Source organism: Nansenia antarctica (genome assembly GCF_963989245.1).
Source record: "Nansenia antarctica genome assembly, chromosome: 13".
Taxonomy (NCBI): Eukaryota; Metazoa; Chordata; class Actinopteri; order Argentiniformes; family Microstomatidae; genus Nansenia; species Nansenia antarctica.
In genome coordinates this window covers 14,847,898-14,870,676 of record NC_137683.1, presented here as the reverse complement: position 1 = coordinate 14,870,676, position 22,779 = coordinate 14,847,898, and the positions used below count along the sequence as shown (strand labels likewise).

Below are 22,779 nucleotides of genomic sequence, written 5' to 3'. Positions count from 1 at the left end.
ACCCAGTGAACTCAGCTGTTTTTCATTCTGTCGAGTCCACGGTTCTATTTTGATGTACTACAGATGATGCAGGACCCATGCTGGTAACCCTGTTGGCCTCCAATGAAAGCTTTAGGCAACCTGAGAGTTGACATTGATAAAAGGCTTAGGTTGAAACTTGAAAGGGTCATACGTGGACTATGGAAAGCCCTGTCCAGTGTCTACCACTACCACAGAGTTACTTTCATCTAAAACACAGATGCCTCTGCTTTATTGTATCATGTTTGAATTGGATAGAATTGGTCATCTATGGGTGCGATTATTTGGGGGTGAACTTGAAGCAGCAGCATAATTCCTGTTGTCATTTCCTGATTCCCTGCATGCACTGACTGCCTGGGGGGGAGGGGCCATCTGCTGAGTCAAGGGGGGGAGGGGCTATCTGCTGAGTCAAGGCTGAGAGAGCAGGGTGAGCTGTGACTACGGGGTTTCTCTCCCACAGAAAGACATCATCCTCCCCCTCCCTCCCTCCCTCTCTCCAGCCTAGTCAGCAGAGAAAGAGAGGAAAATAGAGAGAGAAATAAATAGTGTGGCACAGAAGAGAACTTACTGTAACACTGAGTCATTGGGATCATTGGAAATATAAAAAGGCTGATTATATAATATAACAGATGATTTCAAAAGAATAAATGAATTTAAAATCGAAAAATATGAGTTCTGGTTCCTTGATGATGATCATTAGTAAACGTTACATGAGGACAGAAACAACACCACCCAGTGTTATCTGTGATGGGGCTCGAGTTACAGCGATGAATGGGTAGTCTGATGGGACTATGGCATGATGGGATACATCAGGAGGTCTGATGGAGGATGGATCTCAAATACTCAAAGGGACTTCCTTGCCTTTCTTCCATCTCCTATAGGGTGGAGGTGGACAACTAAAGTAGGAGTCTAATTTCAAGTATTGAGATCCAGCCCTGGTGTTAGAGATCGCCCAGATGGCGGGGGTGGCGGGCGGGGGGGGTCAGACACAACCACGCGTCCCAGAGAGGGGATACCTGGAGGGCCAGTTGATAAGGGAATGGGTGTCGCCTTCCGAATCGGTCTGGAGGAACCAATCGCTGGTTGGTTTCACCTCCAGGCTGCACAGGAAATGCAGTGAGACACTGGGTGAGTGAGTGCGCGGCTAGCCCGTAACACACACACACACACATACACATACACACCATTGCATTTACATTGACTTTGACCAGAGTCATCCACATCGGCAAACCTCTGCGTCATAACTCATAACTCCCTGATGGGAACTACAAGTATTCGGGTATTTGGAGAGATGTCACAATTGATGAAATATGAAACAATAAATCTCCCGTGGAATGTTCATTGAAATGAACAAATGGCAGAAAAGGAAAACATGACCTCCGTCCATGTTATATACATACAGTACTCTTCCTACACAGAAAAATGGGCCTCTACTGATGTATTGTATAACTACAGCATAATGCATGCACACGCATCTTATCCTGAGTACAGTTGAGACTAAATTCCACTCTACCCTGTCCTGTCACATGCAGGTCCTTATCTATCAGAGCAGGTATCTAGAGGCCTCCCCATCTCCTTCACCACATGTCAAGAGCAGGTGAGTCATTATGCTTATCAGGCTGAACAAAGGCCAGAGCCGTGCCTTCTTAACATAGGGCTGAACTGTGAATTGCCTACACATCTGAGATCTGCACACAAAGTGAACCTACAGCACAAAGTGAACCGACCCACAAAAACCTATTGTCTTGTTACCCTTCCCCCAGGGACTACAGATGAAAATGAGCTCTGAGCTATATTTGGCGCAATATATGTATTGTGCATCGTCCCTGTCAAATCAACGAATAAACAAAGGAAAACAGTCACCTCTCTCTCTGCAGAGGAGAAAAAAATAAGAAGGTACAATATGGATAGAGGGTAAGGAGAAGGACAGAGAGAGAGAGAGAAAGACAAAGAGAGAAACAGAGAGAGATAAAGGGAGAAACAGAGACAAGGAGAGACAGAGAGAGAGAAAGAGAAAGAGAGACAAAGGGAGAGACAGAGAGAGACAAAGAGAGACAAATGGAGAGAGAGAGAAAGAGAGAAAGACAAAGGGAGACACTACTCTTTGCCTCTGTGTCCGTAAGTCTTTCTGCAGGCGTTCGCTGGCCTTTATCAGGCCCAGCTGTGCTCCGTATGCGGTCATAGTTCTGACCGAGGAGTCACACAGCGCTACCCTGTAACACAACACCCCTTCTGATGGCAAACACACAGCGCTGTAAGGTTCTGAAACCTGAGAGAGGAGGCTGCCTGGCGGGATGTGGAGTCAGAGCATGTGTCCCCAACTGTTCCTCTCCGCGAGTCAACATCTAACGCCAGCAGGCTGAGCCCGGGTCTGGCCAAGAACCGGGTGTTAGGCTACATCAAGTCGGAGGGACAGAGGATCAGCACTGTATGAAAGGGCCAATGATGGAAAAGTCCATTGCCCCCAGAGCACTTGGTACATTATGTAAGGTTTATCTATCTATCTATCTATCTATCTATCTACAGTATCTATCTATATACTCTAAATCTATTTGGCGGGGGTATCTCAGAGAGAATGGCCTCATATGACATACTGGACAGTATGACGCCACTAGATTGCAGATGTCCATGCTAATAAAAGGGCTTTAGTAGCTTATAGGAAAGAGTAGTGTGTGTAATTCGATGTTTTATGTGACCGTCAACAGTGTACTGTGGCGCCCTATTGAGATCCGCTCGTAATGCAATGAGAAGTCTAATTCAATCTCAGGGTCTTAAGACGCTAACGTAATAAACAAGTCATGAAGCCAAGTACCAACATGCCTTTATGGGTGGAGACTTGAACCTCATCCTAATCCTAACACACATTAGCTTAAGTCATTTCATTCAACACTTACAGACAAACAGAAAGATAAACTGACCTGTTTAGCTAACCCCTTTGACCTCTTCAAACTCCCATTTACCCTCATTAACAATATCCCAAAGCTCTCATTTTTCTTTTTGCAGTTCTAACCAGGCCACGTGAACGTTCTGGCGAGGAACAGAAGACCAATGACACGCAGCATCAATCACTGCTGTAAATTCAAGCCTCCCAGCTGTGAAATCCAGCAAGAAACCCTGCTGGACGGTAACTTCATTCCAGTCATCTGGGTTCCGATGGCCATGGCTCGTATGAAATAGCACACTTGCCAGGAAGATGACCTTGTGAGTGAGAGAGAGAGTGAGAGAGAGAGAGAGCGAGCGAGCCGCTGCTCTCATGGATGGTATATCATAATATCCAGTGCAGGGCCCACCCATAGCAGGGAACGGAAAACCAGACCGGGTGTGTCTGTCGCAAACACACCGAGCAGAGACACTCCTCTCCTCCAACCCTCGTTCTCCGGGGCCAGAGAGGAGGACAGAACCAGAGAGTTCAGATGAGCACAAAGACCGTCTCTGTTTAAGGCATCAAAGACACTCAGGCACACGCCAGAGAGAGTAAATAAGACAGACAGACAGACAGAGATATCGAGAGGAGACAGATTTCAGAGAGAGATCAGAGCCACTAGGACTTCTAGAAAGACAAAACACAGAGGTTACAGTTTACAGAGATCATCCTGTAGAAAGAAACCTGCAGTACCCGTAGATACAGTCTCCACTCACCCGTGTCTGCTGAGGATGTTGTGGGCCTGCTGTTCGATAAACATGTCCCCCGGGGAGACCCCGTGTTTGGGGGAGGGCACGGAGGGGCGCCTGCTGGTCTTGGGCGAGCTGGGCGGCACCCCCGTGACGGTATAGTCCTTAGCGGGCACCCTGGCGGAGGCGGACTGGGCGGTGGACGACGTCACGTCCATGTAAGAGGAGGAGGAGGGCTCGGGGACGCTCCTCTCCTGGGCCCGGCGTTGGTTCTCCAGGTTCATCATCCTCTCTCTCTCGGTGAAGGAGTCCACTCTGGAACGCCCGTGGCCGGGGGGGTCCCCCTGGTGGGCCTCGCGGGGGGCGGCTGGCCTACCTCCCCTGTTGGTGCTGCTGTTGGTGGTGTAGGAGAAGTCACTCCCCGACTCCTCCCCCCCGCTTCGGATGCTGCTGTGCGTCTTCTCGGAGGCGTCCGACTCCTTGCGGCCGCGGGGGTGGCGGGAGGAGGGGTCCGCGGAGGGGTCCTCGTGGTCCAGGGAGATGCCATAGCGTTCGGCCAACTGGCGCCGACGCTCCGCCTTGTAGCGGGCGATGCGCTCCGCCTTGGAGTCCGTGTCAGTGATTTCCATATCGGGGGTGTAGGCGGGCTCGGTGTAGACTGTCGTCTGGGGCTCCGGACGGCACCTGGCTCTGGACTGTCTCTCCGGAGGCACGTCTGCCATCTCCACGTCCTCCTGACTGTAACGCTGGACAGTGACTGGGGGGGGGAGAGAGGGCCAGAGTCTATTACATTATAACTGAGTCCAGACAGCAAGATCATGTTTATCTGTGACCTTTTTACGAATAAAAGACATGTATTCATAAAGAAAGAATGTACAGTTAGAGAAGGAACTAGATCGACCGAATGAGGAGGAGGAGGACACGCATATCTCGGAAAAATAGAGTAGGGTTTCGATAATAAAACACTGTCTTTTTTAATGCTCTGGTTATGATCTAGTTCTGTCACACTCTGTGTCTCTGGCTACGCTCAAAATCCTGTAGGCCTGGGACGCTCTAGTTCTGGAGGCGCTCTGGCTGTCTCTGCGTGTCCCCCTAACTCTGGGAGGGGGAGGCTCTGGAAGGCTCTGGAAGGCTCTGGGAGCTGGGCTCTCACCACCACAGGGGTCGCAGGGGTCAGAGGCACGTGTGTAGCGGGGCGTGTCCTCCTCCAGCAGCCGATTGGTCACCAGCCCGGGATAGCTGGGCACCAGGACGGGCGGCACCTCGCTCTTGATGCCTTCCAGCCGCCTGGCGGTCCGCTCCTTCCTACACACAGACACAGACACAGACACACACACAGACACAGACACAGATACAGACACACACACACACACACACACACACACACACACAGACAGACAGAGACAGACAGACAGACAGACAGACAGACACAGACAGACACAGACACACACAAAAACACACAGACACAGACACAGAGCTGTAACCTTCATCATCATCACCAGCAACCATCATCATCCTTATCTTTTATGACCATATTTTTTACCTGTTCATTTCCCAATCACTTGACCTTGTGCCTTCAAAACGTTTCCTCAATTCTGAAACTGGGAAGAAGACATGGATGAGAAAACTAGCTCAAGAGAGGAGATGTACCGTAGTCCTTGTGGGAGAAAGAGAGGTTCTCCCGTTGAAGCTATAAATCATAGACTTAGTCTATCTTTTTATGGGAGAGTGGCGCTGATACTGGCTGTGGCTGTCACTTTAGAAGGCTTTTAAAAACAGTATGACTGAGAAATGCACTTTTCAAATTGCTTCAGGCATTTAAAAAGGCAGGTAAAAGCAAGTTAATGTGTTCAAAAACTGAGGGCTGAAGGTTGTGGCACACCAATAAAATAAAAAAAAGACACCCCAAACATAATGCAACATCTGCTCTTAATGCAGTTCTTGCTCTGGTCATACCAATCAGTTACACCAACTTAGCCAGCCAATCAGCTCGCAGGACCAGCTCACAGGACCAATCAAAAGTGAGTTACGCGGAGTGACTTGATGAAATGATTCACTTCAATGAATACATCCATCACTACTGGCTTAATACAAACATCATATACACTGTTGAATTAAAACAAAGTCTTCATAGTTCAAGCCTTCACAGACCCTCAAAACCCACCTCTTCAAGCTCACCTTCACCAGTTAACCCTCTCCCCCTCCCCTTCCCATGTGTCCCCAGCACTACCTCAATTAGGCCCCTATACTTTCTTCTATTTGCCTTTTGTTTCTTTTTATTATTACTACTCGATCTTTTCAGCTTGTAAAGCGTCTTTGAGTGTCTAGAAAAGCGCTATATAAGTCTAATGTATTATTATTATTATAATTATTATTATTATAGCGAAGGAAGTCCACTCCTTCACACTCTTTTTATGTAATCTGTCTTGTTATGGAGGGAATAGTTCCTTCAGTACCGTCTGTACCTGGCAACACAGTGACAAATAGTTGGAGATGTTCACGGATGAGCAACAAACTCTGCACCCTCAACATAATGAATAATGGGGAAGATCGACACGGCACGAGGGCGCTTCCCTTCCAGAGCACAACAAGACCTGCCTCACCTCACAGTCAACATCTAGAGCTCTGTGTCTTTCTGAAACTCAAGCCAAACACAGCAAACAAAATGTTGTTGTTTAGTCTGCAGCGAACAGGGGCATAAACATAGAGCAGAATATTTCCCGGCTGCTGACTTACAGAAGACATGAACTAATGAGGAACTCACTCATGTGGTTGGTCTTACATTGCACACTGGGAAAGTTACGGAACAAAACATCGAGTGGATATCCACATTGTGACGTTAGAATTATACGGTTCTATCTCCATTTTTGGAGATTGTTCTACATAATCTGATCCATTAGGTGTTTATTAATGCCTGTGTGGTGTTATTTTTAAAATGTTAAAAATGTTGAGTTAGTAATTCATAAAATACAAAGGTTCCATTTCACAAAACATAATGGAATGTAAAAACTTTGACGCTCAATATCTCTGAACTACCCTAAACAGAGATAGAACCTATATAATTCTAAGCTCACGATATCCTGCTAACACAGTTTTCCACTGTAGTATGATCCGAGCACAGTTGGGTAATGGCTTATTGGATTGGACTGAACCAGATTGTTCCTCTTAGGACGGTAGTCCTATCCATTAGTTGAGGTCAGGACAACCAACCACAACAGAGCCTGTCAGCAGGCAGGGAGAGATGTTTCACAACATTACATAACCCTGCAATTTCAAATGCGCAAACATTTCTCAGTGGGTTGCTCCCACATTAGTATGGTTCACACACACACCTTGATCCAAACACTGAGTTCAGCAAATGTGACTTCTTATCATTAGTCACGCTTTGAAATAGTCCCACATCACAAGCCATTCAATGTGACCACGCACGCATGCACACTCACGCACCACACGCACCTCCTCCTAACCTCACCACAAACTTGTTCAACTGAAGATCTACAAGACAGACAAGGGTTGTGTCCCAATAGTCTAAAGCAGACCTGGGCATTGTACTTACAAATGCTTGTGTTTCGATACTCACATATTCATACACTGCGGGATGATTCTGACCGGCCCACGAAAGATTACATGATAATTAAAAAAATATAAAAATAAAAATAATTATCTTATGGGTGGACTAAAACCGCATTGCTTTTATTTTGAAGCCCATTTATTCTCCAAATATTTTCAGTTGCTCATTTGGCCCCCTGGGAAAAATTATTGCCCACCCCTGGTCTAAAGTGACCTCACCTCCTTTCCATCATCAGCACTGATGTGCAATATAAACCATTCAACCAAGTGACCTTCGTTTCGTAGAAACTGTCTTTGTGGCTAGAGTCATTTCTGAATCATTCATAGATGTCAGTATAGTTCCCAAAACAAGCAAGTCTCTCTGTTGACAAAGACGCTGTGTGAAGTCTGCCACAGGCATTGTGTGACTCGTCACAATTGTGAAACTGTAGAATATAAACAACAGCATAGCTAGGCTAGCTTTGTTCTTTCGAATAGCCAATGAAAACAACACATAGCTAAATCACTCAGCCCACCCCCCCCCCTTCCCCCCACCTCCAAACCCCACTGTTAGCAGATCGAAAAACAAGCTTACTTTGCTGACAAATGATACGGATTTAGTGATCGTAAAAACTGTTGTTTGTTAAATTGAGAGTGGGCTCTTCAGCTTTCGCCAGCCGGCGTCACAAATGTAATGCTGCAGACACCCACCATATAACTTGCACCTATCCTATGCTACCTAATCGGTAGGATGGATAGGATATGAGGGGAATGTGGCCTGGGGTGGTCCAGTGGTCTAGCACCACGGTCTACAGTGCACACACATGCCCATGTCGGCATGGGTTCGAATTGGGCCCCTGACATACCCTCTCTCCCTTCTTCTCCTTACTTTCCTGTCTGTCTTCACTACATCTGTCTAATAAAATGTACAAATGGGGGACTGCCCCACTCAGAAAAAAACATTAAAAAAAAATGTAATAAAAAAAAAAAGAATATGAGGGGAATAATCAACTGAGATGCAGTCAAACCCGTATACAAAAAACTTCCTTGCCACAGCCATGGGAGAGAACCGTTTCAGTAAAAGAGGTTTGGTAACAGATGTGGGCAGGTCAAGGGGTGGAGTGGTTCTCTCCAGTGGTCTGAGCTAAGGGGGCCAGCCCTATTAAAGATTCTACTTCCTGAGTGAATATGACTGTGGTTACAGCACAAAAGAGAGCCATTCCCCCCCCCCCCCCAACCATGGGAAAGTCAACTTTGTGAGAGTACACATTGTGTGTGTGTGTGTGTGTGTGTGTGTGTGTGTGTGTGTGTGTGAGCATGCTGAAATAAAAAGCCCTGACTCACCTTTAGGGAGGTTTGCCAAGAGATTGACATCTATATCCTTGGTGCTTTTGGCTAGGTCGTCTTTTTCATCAAACAAGAACTCTTTCTGGAAGCTGGGGGAGGTGGGTCAGGAAAAAAAGACCAGAGGTTGTAAAATGTGGATCAGTACAATCGGATTATTGCAAATGCTTGTGTTTCGATACTCACATATTCATACACTGAGGTTAAAGAGGACATCCAAAAACCCTATTGAACCATGTTCAAGAATCATAATAGGCCAATACATTTGGGCCTAGTGAGATTAGCTGCTAAAACAAGTAAATGGTAAATGGACTGCACTTATATAGCGCCTTTTTTGCTGCGCCAAAGCGCTTTACAACGGCCTCTCATTCACCCATTCACACACACATTCACACACCAAGTGATTAAATATCTAAACATTCAAACCTCACACAGTTCCACACACCAGACACAATGTAGCAAGGCTTAAGAAGGCTTAAAACACAAACATACCACCGACATCAAACTGACCCTGTTATAGCAAAACCAGAAAAATCATTATCTTAGGAAGATAATATCTGTGGAAAAATTCTGAGGTTGTTTGAGGTGGATTGTATTACAGCAAATAAGTTAATGATATGATGTTTTCTGTGAAGGGACAGTTTGAAACAAAAACATCCTTCGGGTTTTAACAACTAGCCTACCACCGAACTCTGAACAGAACCCACCCCTTCCTCAGGATCGTATCATTTACAGTCAACAGCAACTGAAACAAGACATCTACAGTATCATCTAGGTTGATGGCTCCATTTTTTCTGTCATCGATGTCAAACCCAGTATCTCACAGATACTGTATAGCGCAGACTCATTCCTAGTGTCATTGTCAATGAGACTCCATGTGGTCCTATTAGAACTGGATGGTGCTGTCTGCAGAGTCATGGATGGAGGCTGCAGTATTTGACACCTAGCCAACACTTTTGACACAGAGAGCAATCACACTAATGCTGTGGTCGGTGCCCTCCCCTCAGTGGCCTTATGTTTCACTCTCTCACTCCCCCTGGACACTTTCCCAACCTGACGCACATCAACCACCCGCCCACACTGGGGGGGGAAACGTGATGAACACATGCGGAAACACAAACATAATGCTGTACTGTATATACAGGCAGGCTACATCTGCAAACACAATGTACTGTCGTACTGTCGCTACAGTGCAAACATTAGCGACATTTCGATTTTAGCACAACCCCCCCCCAAATATAAACAAAACATAGAATGATCGATAAAAAAATAAATCATCTTACCTTAGAGCCTTTTTCTGTAACAGTCTCGAGTTCCCAAGTTTGATGGGGGTTTCGCTACCGAATCCTAGAGACAACACAAGAGAGGGTGACATTTAGAGCAGGGCCGTACCCCCAGATCATCTACTGCGAAAGCGGAGGAGGAGACGGGCTATTTTTAATGATTCCAACTTTAATTGCAGTACTTAATGAACAAACAAGCTGAGGGGGAAGAGCATACGGTATCACGGCCATCCAGAAAACATCTCCAGGGATATCTTAGCAGACATCTCCGAGTGGCCATACGCAGAGGAAATAAATGAATGATGGGAGTCAAGTGGAAAACAAAAACCTGCTTCATCGAATCACGCGGAACAAGAAGAGGTTTGTGCAGTCTTAAGGGATATCATGAGATAATGTGTAAGATGTGCAGCAGGGCTTGTGGGTTGTGACTGTGAGCAGAAATGAGGCCTGGGATGACCTACGAGGGGGGGGGGGAGTGAGTGAGAGAGAGAGAGAAGGGAGTGAGTGAGAGAGAGAGAGATGGAGGAAGGGAGGGAGTGAGAGAGAGTGAGAGAGAGAGAAAGGGAGGGAGGAGAGAGAGAGAGAGAGAGCTAGTCACTGGCACCATCCATCATCCCCTATCCCCAACCACACAGTGACAGAGGACATAGCACATGTACACAGTCAGAGGTTCAGTAAATTGAAATTGCAGTCTGACTCCAGTCCAAAGTGGCTTGTCACGACGAGGAACATAGCTCACGTTGTTCCAGCGTACACTGTGTTTCACTGAGACGGATTCTCTACAGTCCGATCACACGTCAAGGTTGTCTCTGCTCGGACAGCGGCAGCCAGGCCTGTGACTGTTACTCAGCAGAACCCTGAATGCGACGGTATTGACACAATGCAACTCTGCTCTAATACAAAAACATCCGAATCGCCACTGAGGGGAGTGAACAATGTGTGTGTGTGGGCCTATACAGTAATGCAGCACAACAACCTTGTTAAAACAGTGGCAAACTATTTTATCGATCAGTCTGTAGTCCACTAGCTAGCAAACTGATTATAATGGGCTATTTACGCTACGTCAAGGACAGAATGTCAAGTACAACACACCCGGCTGGAAATAAATAAACATTGATTCATTATCATTAAAGTCGAGCCATAAGAGAGCGTTGGGTATCACATCACCGTTTCAGGAATGTGTCAGAGCTTCAGAGAGATCGAAACACAAGCGTGTGGCACGCCGTCCTCCCCTAAACCACACTGCGGTGAGCGAGGGATTCTGGGCCAGACTGGGAGGGGAGGGGACATGTGTTTCCACTTGCCAAAGGCTCTCGGCATAGAGACCACCCTTCAGGAGGTCACCTCAGGGGCGTGCTTGACGTGACACACCCCTCCCCAAACTGCCATTCCAGCTCTGTTAGCCCTTATTAAGGGATGTTTGGATTGATGCTTAAACCCCCCCCCCCACTTTGGGAAAACATCATTTGAGAAGAAAGAGGGAGGGGATTATGTAGAGACGTCCGTCCATGCACCCGGATCTGTTACTGGTTTGGTTATGTATTATTTCAGCTGGGGGGGGCCAAAACACAGCCCACTCAGAAGACATCCCCATGTCATCGCGGTCATCTCACCAGCTGATAAAGCAACAGTGATACATTGGATACGAGAGGAATAATAAAACCACTCGACCCCCTTCGCCAGCCTTATTCATAGAAGTGTCCAGCCGTAGATCTTGTTCAGTGAACGACTAACATTAGCTTTAACCGGGACTGTCCACTCGCTTCAAACTAGCCAGTGAGCACACGTAGGCCTACCTCACAGCAGTGCAAAGCTACATTTAGCTCTTTCGAGGTCATCACGGTACGGAGTTGATGTGGAAACATGCTGTGTGCTCTACAGGGCACGGAGGGAGGATCAGAGACAGACCTGTGTTACTTTTAAAGCCTGCTTGGCTAATGGCATGCACACTATCTAGAGGGACCTTTCATAAAGGTGGAGCGGCTGGATGCGTAACTCCCTCCAGGCACAGGCATAAAAAAAATACCTGCTGCCATGATCACAGATGTCCCAAAGCCTTTGATGCAGGTTGTAATTTGACAGGACCACAAATGGATGCTACAGCCACGAAACCAAAGTATGAGACATTGTTTAACGCCATCACACATGCATGTATATGGCGCTATAAAAGAGGCTCCACGCCAATAAAACAATGGGGTAACATGATTTAATGGCGCCTCGTTAATCCCCTCTACGTCAAGAAAGGTTACGCTTTCACGCTGAGATAGAAGAGGATGGCTTGTATGACTTTTGCTTTGAGACAGTTTCATGGAGCTATATTTCGAAGACAAAGGACTAGAACTTCAATGAAACGTGACAATGTGTTGAGATTCTTACTCTGTTCCGGTCTTTTGCGCACGCACATGCACGCACGCACGGCACACACGCACGGCACGCACGCACGCACGCACGGCACACACGCACAAAGCCAACATGGCTGTGGAGGGGGTTAGCATATGTCCAAATTGAGATGGGAATGGGATTACCGTGAGCACCCGAGATTAGAGGGAGCCCAAAAGGAAATATGTCACTCCCTAACAACAGGATCGATTACATCACATCCCCTCACCCACCCTCGCCCACCCAGCCCGACCCTCCCCAGGGTGTACGACAGGACACCAAGGAGTCATCAAGCATGGGCCTGGAGAGATTTATGGTGTGAACAGATGAAGGGTGGGGGGGGGGGCTATTCAGAAGAGGGGGGGGGGGGGGATAAGGTGAGACTGTCTGAGCCAACCAAAACCTGCTCCTTGAGAAACAGAGGATTTAGAGGCAATAAGCCAATCATGTCCTTATTGTAAAAGACAATAACAAAGCTCATTCTCTCGATCAGAATCAGTTAGATGATTCTAGAATCAGTTAGAAGATGATTCTAGAATCAGTTAGAAGATGATTCTAGAATCAGTTAGAAGATGATTCTAGAATCAGTTAGAAGATGATTCTAGAATCAGTTAGAAGATGATTCTAGAATCAGTTAGAAGATGATTCTAGAATCAGTTAGAAGATGATTCTAGAATCAGTTAGAATCAGTTAGCATTCAACTCTGGGGGAAAAAAAAGCTGAATGAATGTCTTAACACAGCATGTGTGTTCAATTTAGCATAACAACCCAAACCCTTGATGAACACCCATTGCCCTACAGGACTGTCCTCGTACTGGGCTGGAAGCCTGGGAACTCTGGTGCTGGGGCACCAGAAACACTGAGACACCTGTTGTGGATTCCCAGCCAGTTAACCCTGCAGAGCCTGGACCCGACGCTCCATCCACACTCTGGAAACACCACTGAGAGAATGAGAAGGATGCTGAATGAGAACCACACGCAGTCGCTCACACACACGCACGCACGCACACACGCACGCACACACGCACGCACGGACACACACTCGCTAACACACACACACACACACGCACTCGCACACACACACGCACAGACAAGCAGTCACACACATACAAGCAGTCACACACACACACACACGCAGTCGCTCACGCACGCACGCACGCACGCACACACACACACACACACACACACACACACACACACACACACACACACACACACACACACACACACACACACACACACTCACACACACACACAAATGCATGTGTATGCAGTTACTCTCTCTGACAAATAACCAGAAACACACACACACACACACACACACACACACACACACACACACACACACACACAAAAACAACAAACACAAAAACAGTGTCCCTCTCTCTCACACATTCACACACCAGGCATGTGGACTCAATCACACACAAATCTAAAAAACACAACGTACGTAAACGAAGCCACATGAAAAGCAACACAACTCATCTAACAATTGGGAGGAAAAAAAGAAGAAGTAGAGCACAGAAATAGCTCTCGCCCTCCTGCAGTCAGCGAGTCCCTTATCTCCGCTGCACGTCCTTGGAGGCTACGGCTACAGCGCAAGGACAGCTGGAATCGGGGGCAGTGACGAGAGAGAGAGTCAGTCTGCAGCCTGCCAGCCTCCCCTACAGCCCCAACCCAGGTCCTAGCACCATCCCCAAACCCCAGCCTCTCTTACCTTGGCCGCAGAACTTGACATGACTCAGGTAATTCGAGATCCACGGGTTCCGATACATTTTGGCAAAAGACCCGGAAGGTAAGGGGGGGGACACAGATTAGAGAGGAAAAAGAAAAAGAGAGGGATAGACAGAGAGAGAAAGAGAGGTGCGAACGAAAAGGCAGGGCAAGCTGACTGCAAGGTGATGCAGACACAAACGCAGTCAGTCAGTGCCCCAGGACGGCTCGCACTCGGCAGAGAGGAGGGGGAAAATAGAGAGAGGGAGAGAGAGAGAGAGACAGACAGAGGGAGGGAGGGAGGGAGTCAGGTAGCATTAGAGACAGAGGAGAGAGAGAGAGAGAGAAAGAAGAGGAAAGAGGGAGCTGCTCTCCTTCAGTGCAGCAGCAGCAGCAGCAGTAGTAGTAGTAGTCAGTGGCTGCGGTCTCTCTGGGCAGTGTGGAGGAGTGAAGCTGTGGTCACGGCTCTGCCCCTCCTGTGAGCTCCCTCTGCCCCTCCTGTGAGCTCCCTCTGCCCCTCCTGAGAGCTCCCTCTGCCCCCTCCTGAGAGCTCCCTCTGCCCCTCCTGTGAGCTCTCTCTGCCCCCTCCTGTGAGCTCTCTCTGCCGCCTCCTGTGAGCTCTCTCTGCCCCTCCTGTGAGCTCCCTCTGCCCCTCCTGTGAGCTCTCTCTGCCCCTCCTGTGAGCTCTCTCTGCCCCTCCTGTGAGCTCTCTCTGCCCCTCCTGTGAGCTCCCTCTGCCCCTCCTGTGAGCTCCCTCTGCCCCTCCTGTGAGCTCTCTCTGTCCTTCCACGTTAACCGCTAACAAGTGAACAGGCTGAGGGCTAAAGCTCAGTGCCTTCCTAATCAGCTTACAGTCAAGAAGTAGTGAGGCCCCGTTCCTACACTAAACAGACTGGACAGGAGTGTCCACCCACCCCGGAACAGACTGAGACTAAAGTGCGAGAGAGGAGGATAGAGGGAAGAAAGAAAGACAGAAAAGGAAGGCTCAGGAAGTCTCGAGAGTGCGCTGTGTTTCCTTGGCTCGGTGACAGAGCAGTGGGCCACTAAAGAGATGCAAGAGCGTCAGAGAGAGAGAGAGAGGGAGGGAGAGAGAGAGAGAGAGAGAGAGAGAGAGAGAGAGAGAGAGAGAGAGAAAGAGAAGAAGAAGAAAGACAAAATGCGTGTCTCAGACGGATGAGAAATTCCACTCATCTCTCGGCGGTGACACAAAAATAAGGAGCGTGCAAGAGACAGAGAGGGAGGGAGGGAGGGAGGGAGGGAGAGAGGGAGAGGGAGGAAGAAGGAGAATGTGAAATCAGCTGCGAGCGCTGCCATGGGAGATTGAGTAATTGTATCATTATGCTAAATACTTTGGCCATCCCCAGAGCAGCCAAAAGGAAACACTGTGGGAAAAGAGACTTAGATTTATGGACAACCTGAGCTTCTCTCTCTTTTTCTCTCTCTCTCACTCACACACACACACACACACACACACACACACACACACACACACACACCCTGCTCCTACAGGCTAGGCTACACACACAAACACACACGGCGGAAGGTGAGTGAAATAGTGTTCATGTCTGCGTGCGAGAAACAGAGAAAGAACCCCGATGCGAGGCAAATGTGTGATCCTGTTCAGACCTGCCGATTTACCCTGGAACGATGAGGTAAACACACTCACGCGTGTGCGCACATACACACAGTCTCCGCTAGCACAGACTGTTAAATGCATCCCAGATTGGTGAAGCCTGCTGTTATGCCTAAATTCAGAAAAACACTGATGTTGAACATCATCACCAGGCCAAGCATGGACTTGATAACATCAGCTGTCTGTCTGCAGAGCAAGGTTGTGTGTGTGTGTGTGTGTGTGTGTGTGTGTGTGTGTGTGTGTGTGTGTGTGTGTGTGTGTGTGTGTGAGTGTGTGTGTGTGTGAAGTGGAGTGGAGAGAGGATGAGAGAACTTCAAGGCAGACTGTGGAGCTGTATTTATTAGAGATGGCAGGTTTGGACGCTTCTCCCTAGTGAGCTCACCTGGGCTAGGCATGCGAACACACTACAGTCGTGCCAATTCACACTGGGGGTAAGGACAGAAGATGAGCCATGCACGCAACACGCTAAACTATTAGAAGCGTCATCTTCAATGAGACCTTCTACTGTCCTGATGAACCAAAATGGGATTATTTCTTCATTAAAAAACAGTTGGCATGTACTCAATGAGCCTAGCGTAGGTGTAATTACACAGAGAGACTAAATGCTCTCTGAAGCAGATGGCTAAATCAGTAGGGTGAACAACTTTGCAGTGAATGACTTCACATTCACTCCGTTTCTTGACTAGAACTCATTTCAGCAGCACCCTCTCTGGCACCTCTGAGAACAACACATTCAGGTATTTTGCGCTATGCCCCCCAACCTCTTTTTAGGTGAAGACAGTCCCTTTAGTTTGACTGGCGGTAAATTCAAATTCCAAGGTCTTTGCCAATTTAATAGCATAAAATAAGAATATAGCATTGCTTTTTAGGAGCCCAAATCCCATGAAGAATTATGTTTAGTATGTATGTATAGTTGCATAGTTTTGGCTTCATTATTCTGATGATGAATCGTAGCTAGCTAGCTATAACCTCTTCATTTTATATACATACACACACATATACACTTTGCAGGGTATATACTGATTAACAGTTCATCACATTGGCAAATGCATCATATATGCCCGTTGATCAGATTTATTCATTATCCTATCTTAAGAAAACAAATGTAACACTCTCATCTAGGGATTTACACGCAAGTCAAATGAAGAACTACAAATCCCTTGAAGCCCATTAGTTCTTCACTAGTGTCTGGGTAGAAGTGGTACCGCACCACAAGACAGTTTTCCAGACCCAGGTCAAGCCATCGTGAAGGGTCACCGATACATCCCACAACACCTTTGTTGGTTTGCTGGTAAGAGGACTGGAGAGGTTAAAGCATCTCACTGTGATTGCATGGCAGGGGAAGATGACCGCATAACATTAACAGTATTAATCACAATGGCACATATCCAATTCTTTCAGAAGAAAATAAATGCTCTTCCTATTTGGTGAAATAAGTCATTGTTAGGGGTGAGCATCAATGATCGACGATCGATAATTGATCGATAAGGATCTTGGTCGATCACAAAATATTTATTTAATACTCGATAATCGTTAATATATATATTATTATATTTTTTTTAAATAATAATAATGGAAATTAGTTTGTCCACGTGTCACCAGATTGCGTTCGTCTCTCACCCCTGAACATGTTAACATGATCATCTTTCTGAACAAGAACCAGTAGGCCTGCCGCCTACAGTCTCTCGCTGGAGTTTAAATTTAAGTTAAGCTGGACGCTCTTAAGGACACTAACGTTTTCAGTCATCCTACTATTTGTGAGTAACTGTTTTTTTACTGCTCCTATGGTGAGTTACTTATTTTCTATATTTTTATTTATAATATAAAATGTGTTTTTAACTTAAACAATTTAGGCTACTCACTGCCTTGTGGCTTGTTATCTGACTGTAGTGTCTAGTTTGGATGTGAATGAATGAATGTGTGCAATAGCAACACAAATAAAGTTTTTTCCCCAAGGAAAAAAAAATCGATTAATCGATAATTGATCGTTAATTCTTGCGATTATCGAAAAAGAAATGTTTATCGTTTGCCCAGCCCTAGTCATTGTATTCTATTTTATTCTAGACTGGGAGAACGTTGTTCCTATGTGAGGGGGGCACTCCTTTTTAAGTAAGAGGCATCTGTCTGCCAAGTATGGCACCAACCTGTGACTGGAATACATTCTGTACCAAAAAGGTGGAGACAGAGATGGTGGAGGACATTACGTTCTACACAGACCAAGAGAAAAGAAAGAGGGGAGTCCGAAAGAAAACTGTAGGGCAGTTCCAAAGGCAACAGAAGAACATGAACGACAGTTCCTTGAAATGTTGTCTGCCACTGGATAACTGCCAGCTGGTCTCAGCACTGAAGTTGACACAGACACACAGTTGACCATGTTCATCCTCTGTGTGGCTGGCCTGAAGCCACAGATCTCTTCTTCTACTGTCCTTCGCTCTTTGTGGAAGTAAAGACATCGTAAACTGGGATTTTAAGCAGCAGCTTTTAGGCATGGTGACACTAGCTTTTCCAATTTCCGACACTATACAGAGCTCGATCTCACCCGAAAGGGGCCGTGGTCGTTCTAACCCCCTTTTGGGTGAAATCGAGTGTGGAAAAGTGGTCAGCTCAGCTTACAAGCGTCTATCGGATTTATCGGTGACCCTCCACAATGGCTTGACCTGGGTTTTGAAAAATGTAATGTCAGCAGAGGGTTTATAGTGCAGTATCCCATCCACCCAGCCACTAGTGAAGAACTAAGGTGCCTCCAGGGATTTGTAGCTCTTCATTTGACTTTGGCCGTGTAAATCCCTAGATGAGAGTCAACCCCTATTTCGTTATTTCTTTCTATTCAATTTGAATTCACCACCAGTCAAACTGTCAGGGGACTTTTCACCTTAAAAAGGGGAGTGGGCTTGAGGCAAAGGGGCAAAATACCTGGATGCACTGCAGGAGCTCCAACACAACCAGATGAGAACTCACATCTCCTTCCATGTTGGACCTTTAAAGCACTCTCCTCCCTCTGACACTTAACATTCATCCATGTATCTCCATACACTCTGAGGAGGTGAGGACTGGGCTCCGTCAGTGGAGGAATGCAGTGTTGAGCCTGTGGAGAGGCTCTGGTAGGTCCTCCTTGGCTGGATCTTACGGGGGCGGGGGGCGGGGGGGTGGTGGGGGGGCTTGGAGGGCAGACCTGACAGAACACAGGACCTCCCAGCCCTCTGATCCCACCACCTTATCATGGAAAACTATCACCCATCAGGCATCAGAGATACCAGACCTGTGGCTGAATGTCCTAATTATAAATCATCAGCACCAAGTCGTTCAGCACAGCCAGTGTTCTCCTCGATGGCTCACCTGGTACTAGGATGACATCAGCGCTAGGAATGAGTTGCTGCTGCACACTATTATTAAATATGACGATCGCTGCCGAGGATGGGAAGGCCAGTCCAGACGTCAGGGGAAGAAACATGATTGCACAAGTAGCCTCTGTAGTCTACAATATAGTATAGTGTCATTGATACACACATAATAATTGGACAAAGACAGACAAGTCAAGTTCAAAGTATTAGTCTATGTCTGGCAAGCTGTCCTGTGGACCAACGGGGAGGTGTTGAACTCTAATTACATGCCGGGGGCTACAGTATGGAGACGGTAAAACTGTGTAGCTCTGCATTAGGAGTGTTTACAGCTCATTTAAGCCAAAGGTCACCGAATGTAGTAGAACTACATCCCAAGTCTTAGGTAAAACAACAAGAGAATTAACTTTTTAGGCAACTACACAAATCAAAACATTCTTAATTGGCAGAATTCAAAGAAGCCATAATGTCCCAAAAAGCCCTTCAAAGTCATTACACACCAACAGCAAGGTACGGTAATCCGAGCAGATTGTGAAAAACACAGTAATGAGGGACATGATTAACACCACACATCGCACCAATCGTGAACACAGATGGCACAGCATTGGCCACACATCTGAAGTCAAACTAAATTCAACCTAGAAGTCTACAGCACAGAAGGTCATCTTTAGTTGTGAGTACACAGTATATATATACTACATACGGTATAGACAGTCAGTGTTGCCCTGTAGGTGACCCCCAGTTCTGGGCAGTCTCTCCAGGCCTGCTTGGAGAAATACAAGATGTTTACACCGCTTGGAAAACAAACCTGCTAAGGTTTTTGAGAGGAAATCAAAAACCTTAGCAGGTTTGTCTCAAACTCTGGGCCTGGTCACCGGCTCTCTCAGAAATAAAGTTCCGATTTACAACTTCCCATAGGAAAGATATACTCCTTTTCTGGCGAGTTAACCGGTGAAAGGGTCCAGTGTGTTTGGCCCTGCTGTCTCTTCAGACGCATAACAGCTCTCAGGCCTGCTCTCCACAGCCATAAATTAAGATGTGGGGTAGGGAATGAAAAGTAAAGATATTCATGCTCATGCATGCAAGGAGCTGGAGGGAGATGAGTCAAACCTTTTCATGTGTTTTATAGGTATGGTGAAATGGAAATGACAATTTGAAGCAAACTGATAACTTAACCATAACCTTTGACCTCCTCACTCTAGTGTGATCTCTAGAGTGCTCTGTTTCTTCCAACACCACAGGTCCAAATATTGTCCTGTTTTCATGTTCAGCACAGTCATAGGCCCTCTGGAAAGTTGGAGCCTGCACAAGGTCAGACAAATATTCACTTCATGTCACACACAGACACACACACACACACACAGACACACAGACACAGAGACACAGAGACACAGAGACACACAGACAGACAGACAGACAGACACACACACACACACACACACAGACACACACACACACACACACACACACACACACACACAAACACAAACACACAGACACACAAACACACAGACACACAGACACACAGACATACAGACACACAAACAAACACACAGACAGACACACAGACAGACAGACACACACACCTCCTCTAGCGACCCTATAAGGCAAGGTGTTAGCTGACTGGCTGACAAGCACAGAGGTCACCCAGTAGCCTCCAACGGCCCCCTGGTCTGGCATGGGTCATCTCTATAGGCCAGAAGGTGGCAGATAAGATATCCATCAAGAAACAGTCAAGACACCAAACACACACTGTCCTAGATTTTTTTTTTAAACACACAAATGTACACATTTTCAAAACAGTTTCAATACAGACGACCCCACTGCTTCCCAGAGCCTGCCTGCCTCCCAACATACTGTAACAACTGCCACAAATAGGTAGACCAAGATAACCCCAGCCAGCTCCATCCTCCACATATACCCATACCCTCTGGCCACACCCGGGCTCAACAGAAATAACAGAGATAAAAGTGGACCTAAGCAGGACCACTCAGCGGCTAAAGGTGGAATGCTCTTCAGGGAGCACAATCTGATCCCTAGAGGCTAGCCTGTGTACACTTCTGTAGGTCTAATAGGATAGGACTGCTGGGCTATTATCATACTGTTTGTACTGTAACATGTAGGGCCAGTTTCACAGACAAGGCTTAAGCCTAATCCTGAACTAAAAAGCTAAAAATCTTCAATGGAGATTTTACATTGAAAGTGTGATTTAGTCCAGGACTAGGCTTAAGCCTTGTCTGTGAAACCGGCCCTTGATGTTTTCTGATACACTGGATATGTAGTGCATAAGGATATGTAGTCCATAAGGATATGTAGTCCATAAGGATATGTAGTCCATAAGGATATGTAGTGCATAAGGATATGTAATCCATAAGGATATGTAGTCCATAAGGATATGTAGTCCATAAGGATATGTAGTCCATAAGGATATGTAGTCCATAAGGATATGTAGTCCATAAGGATATGTAGTGCATAAGGATATGTAGTGCATAAGGATATGTAGTCCATAAGGATATGTAGTCCATAAGGATATGTAGTCCATAAGGATATGTAGTGTATAAGGATATGTAGTCCATAAGGATATGTAGTGCATAAGGATATGTAGTCCATAAGGATATGTAGTCCATAAGGATATGTAGTCCATAAGGATATGTAGTGCATAAGGATATGTAGTCCATAAGGATATGTAGTCCATAAGGATATGTAGTGTATAAGGATATGTAGTGCATAAGGATATGTAGTCCATAAGGATATGTAGTCCATAAGGATATGTAGTGCATAAGGATATGTAGTCCATAAGGATATGTAGTCCATAAGGATATGTAGTGTATAAGGATATGTAGTCCATAAGGATATGTAGTGCATAAGGATATGTAGTGCATTCATCAGAGCAATTGCGCGTCATTTCCCTGTCATCAGAATGTCCACGCCCCTTTTTGGGTGATAGAAGCGGAGAAGCGGAGAAGTTTGAATGGCGGTCAATGGGAATTTCTGGTCTTTGCTACTTTAATCCGATACAATAAGAAAACCGTAGTGCGTTTTAGATATTAGGAGCCCAAATCCGATGGCCAGTTAGGCAAACTATTATATAGTGTCATTGCCGATCAATGATCGACGTCGTTATATAGAGAAAATTAATGAAATAGGGGTTGACTCATCAGAGCAGTCATATGTCATCTCCCTGTCATCTGGGATTTGTAGTTCTTCAGTTGATTTGCCGTGGTCCTAACGTCTTCACCTTAGTCCCCCCAACAGTGTTGGCTTTCGTTTCTTCTTTGAACATTTATCTCCCATGATTACAATATAAATATCATGCACAGTAGCACTAAGTAGCACAGTACTACCCAAGTTCTATCAGCATGTGAAATGTGCAACGAGAGGAGAAAAAACACTGGATAAGGTATACACCAACATCAAACGTGCTTACAAGGCTAGTCCGCTAGCTCATCTAGGCATGTCTGACCATGTGTCAATCCTCCTGATTCCTGCATACACTACAATGGGGAAAAGTGCTCCCATCACCACCAAGACTGTCAGAACCTGGCCAGAAGGGTCCGCTCCACTGCAGATCTGCCTAAATGACACCCTATGGCAGGAATATGAGCATGAGGACCTGGAACAGTACACGTCGTCGGTTCTGAACCACATAGTGAACTGCACCAACTCAGTCACTGTGGACAAACGGGTCCGGGTCTACCCCAACACGAAGCCATGGATGACTGGGAAGGTCCAAAAACTGATCAAGGAGAGGGACAACGCCTTCTTCGCAGGGAAGAGCACACCGCTGTACAGCTCCACCAGGGCCAACCTAAAGCGCGGCATCAAAGCGGCCAAGGCAGAGCACAGAGAGAAGATTGAGGAATGCCTCCTGAGCAACGACTCCAGGCGGATGTGGCAGGGGGTTCAGCAG

General features: G+C 46.5%; 1 protein-coding gene across 1 annotated transcript in view; it reads right to left on the bottom strand.

Moving 5' to 3' along the window:
* Positions 1–13,960, bottom strand: part of svila (supervillin a) — a gene marked incomplete at both ends in the record, with an annotated part of 54,117 nt that extends 40,157 nt beyond the window's left edge. The window contains 7 exons of the mRNA XM_080544009.1: positions 1,035–1,118; positions 3,658–4,387; positions 4,637–4,935; positions 5,174–5,231; positions 8,524–8,615; positions 9,807–9,870; positions 13,903–13,960. Coding sequence (XP_080400135.1) covers positions 1,035–1,118; positions 3,658–4,387; positions 4,637–4,935; positions 5,174–5,231; positions 8,524–8,615; positions 9,807–9,870; positions 13,903–13,960 — 1,385 coding nt within the window. The remainder of the gene's footprint in view (positions 1–1,034; positions 1,119–3,657; positions 4,388–4,636; positions 4,936–5,173; positions 5,232–8,523; positions 8,616–9,806; positions 9,871–13,902) is intronic.
* Between the last annotated feature and the right edge of the window lie 8,819 nt (positions 13,961–22,779).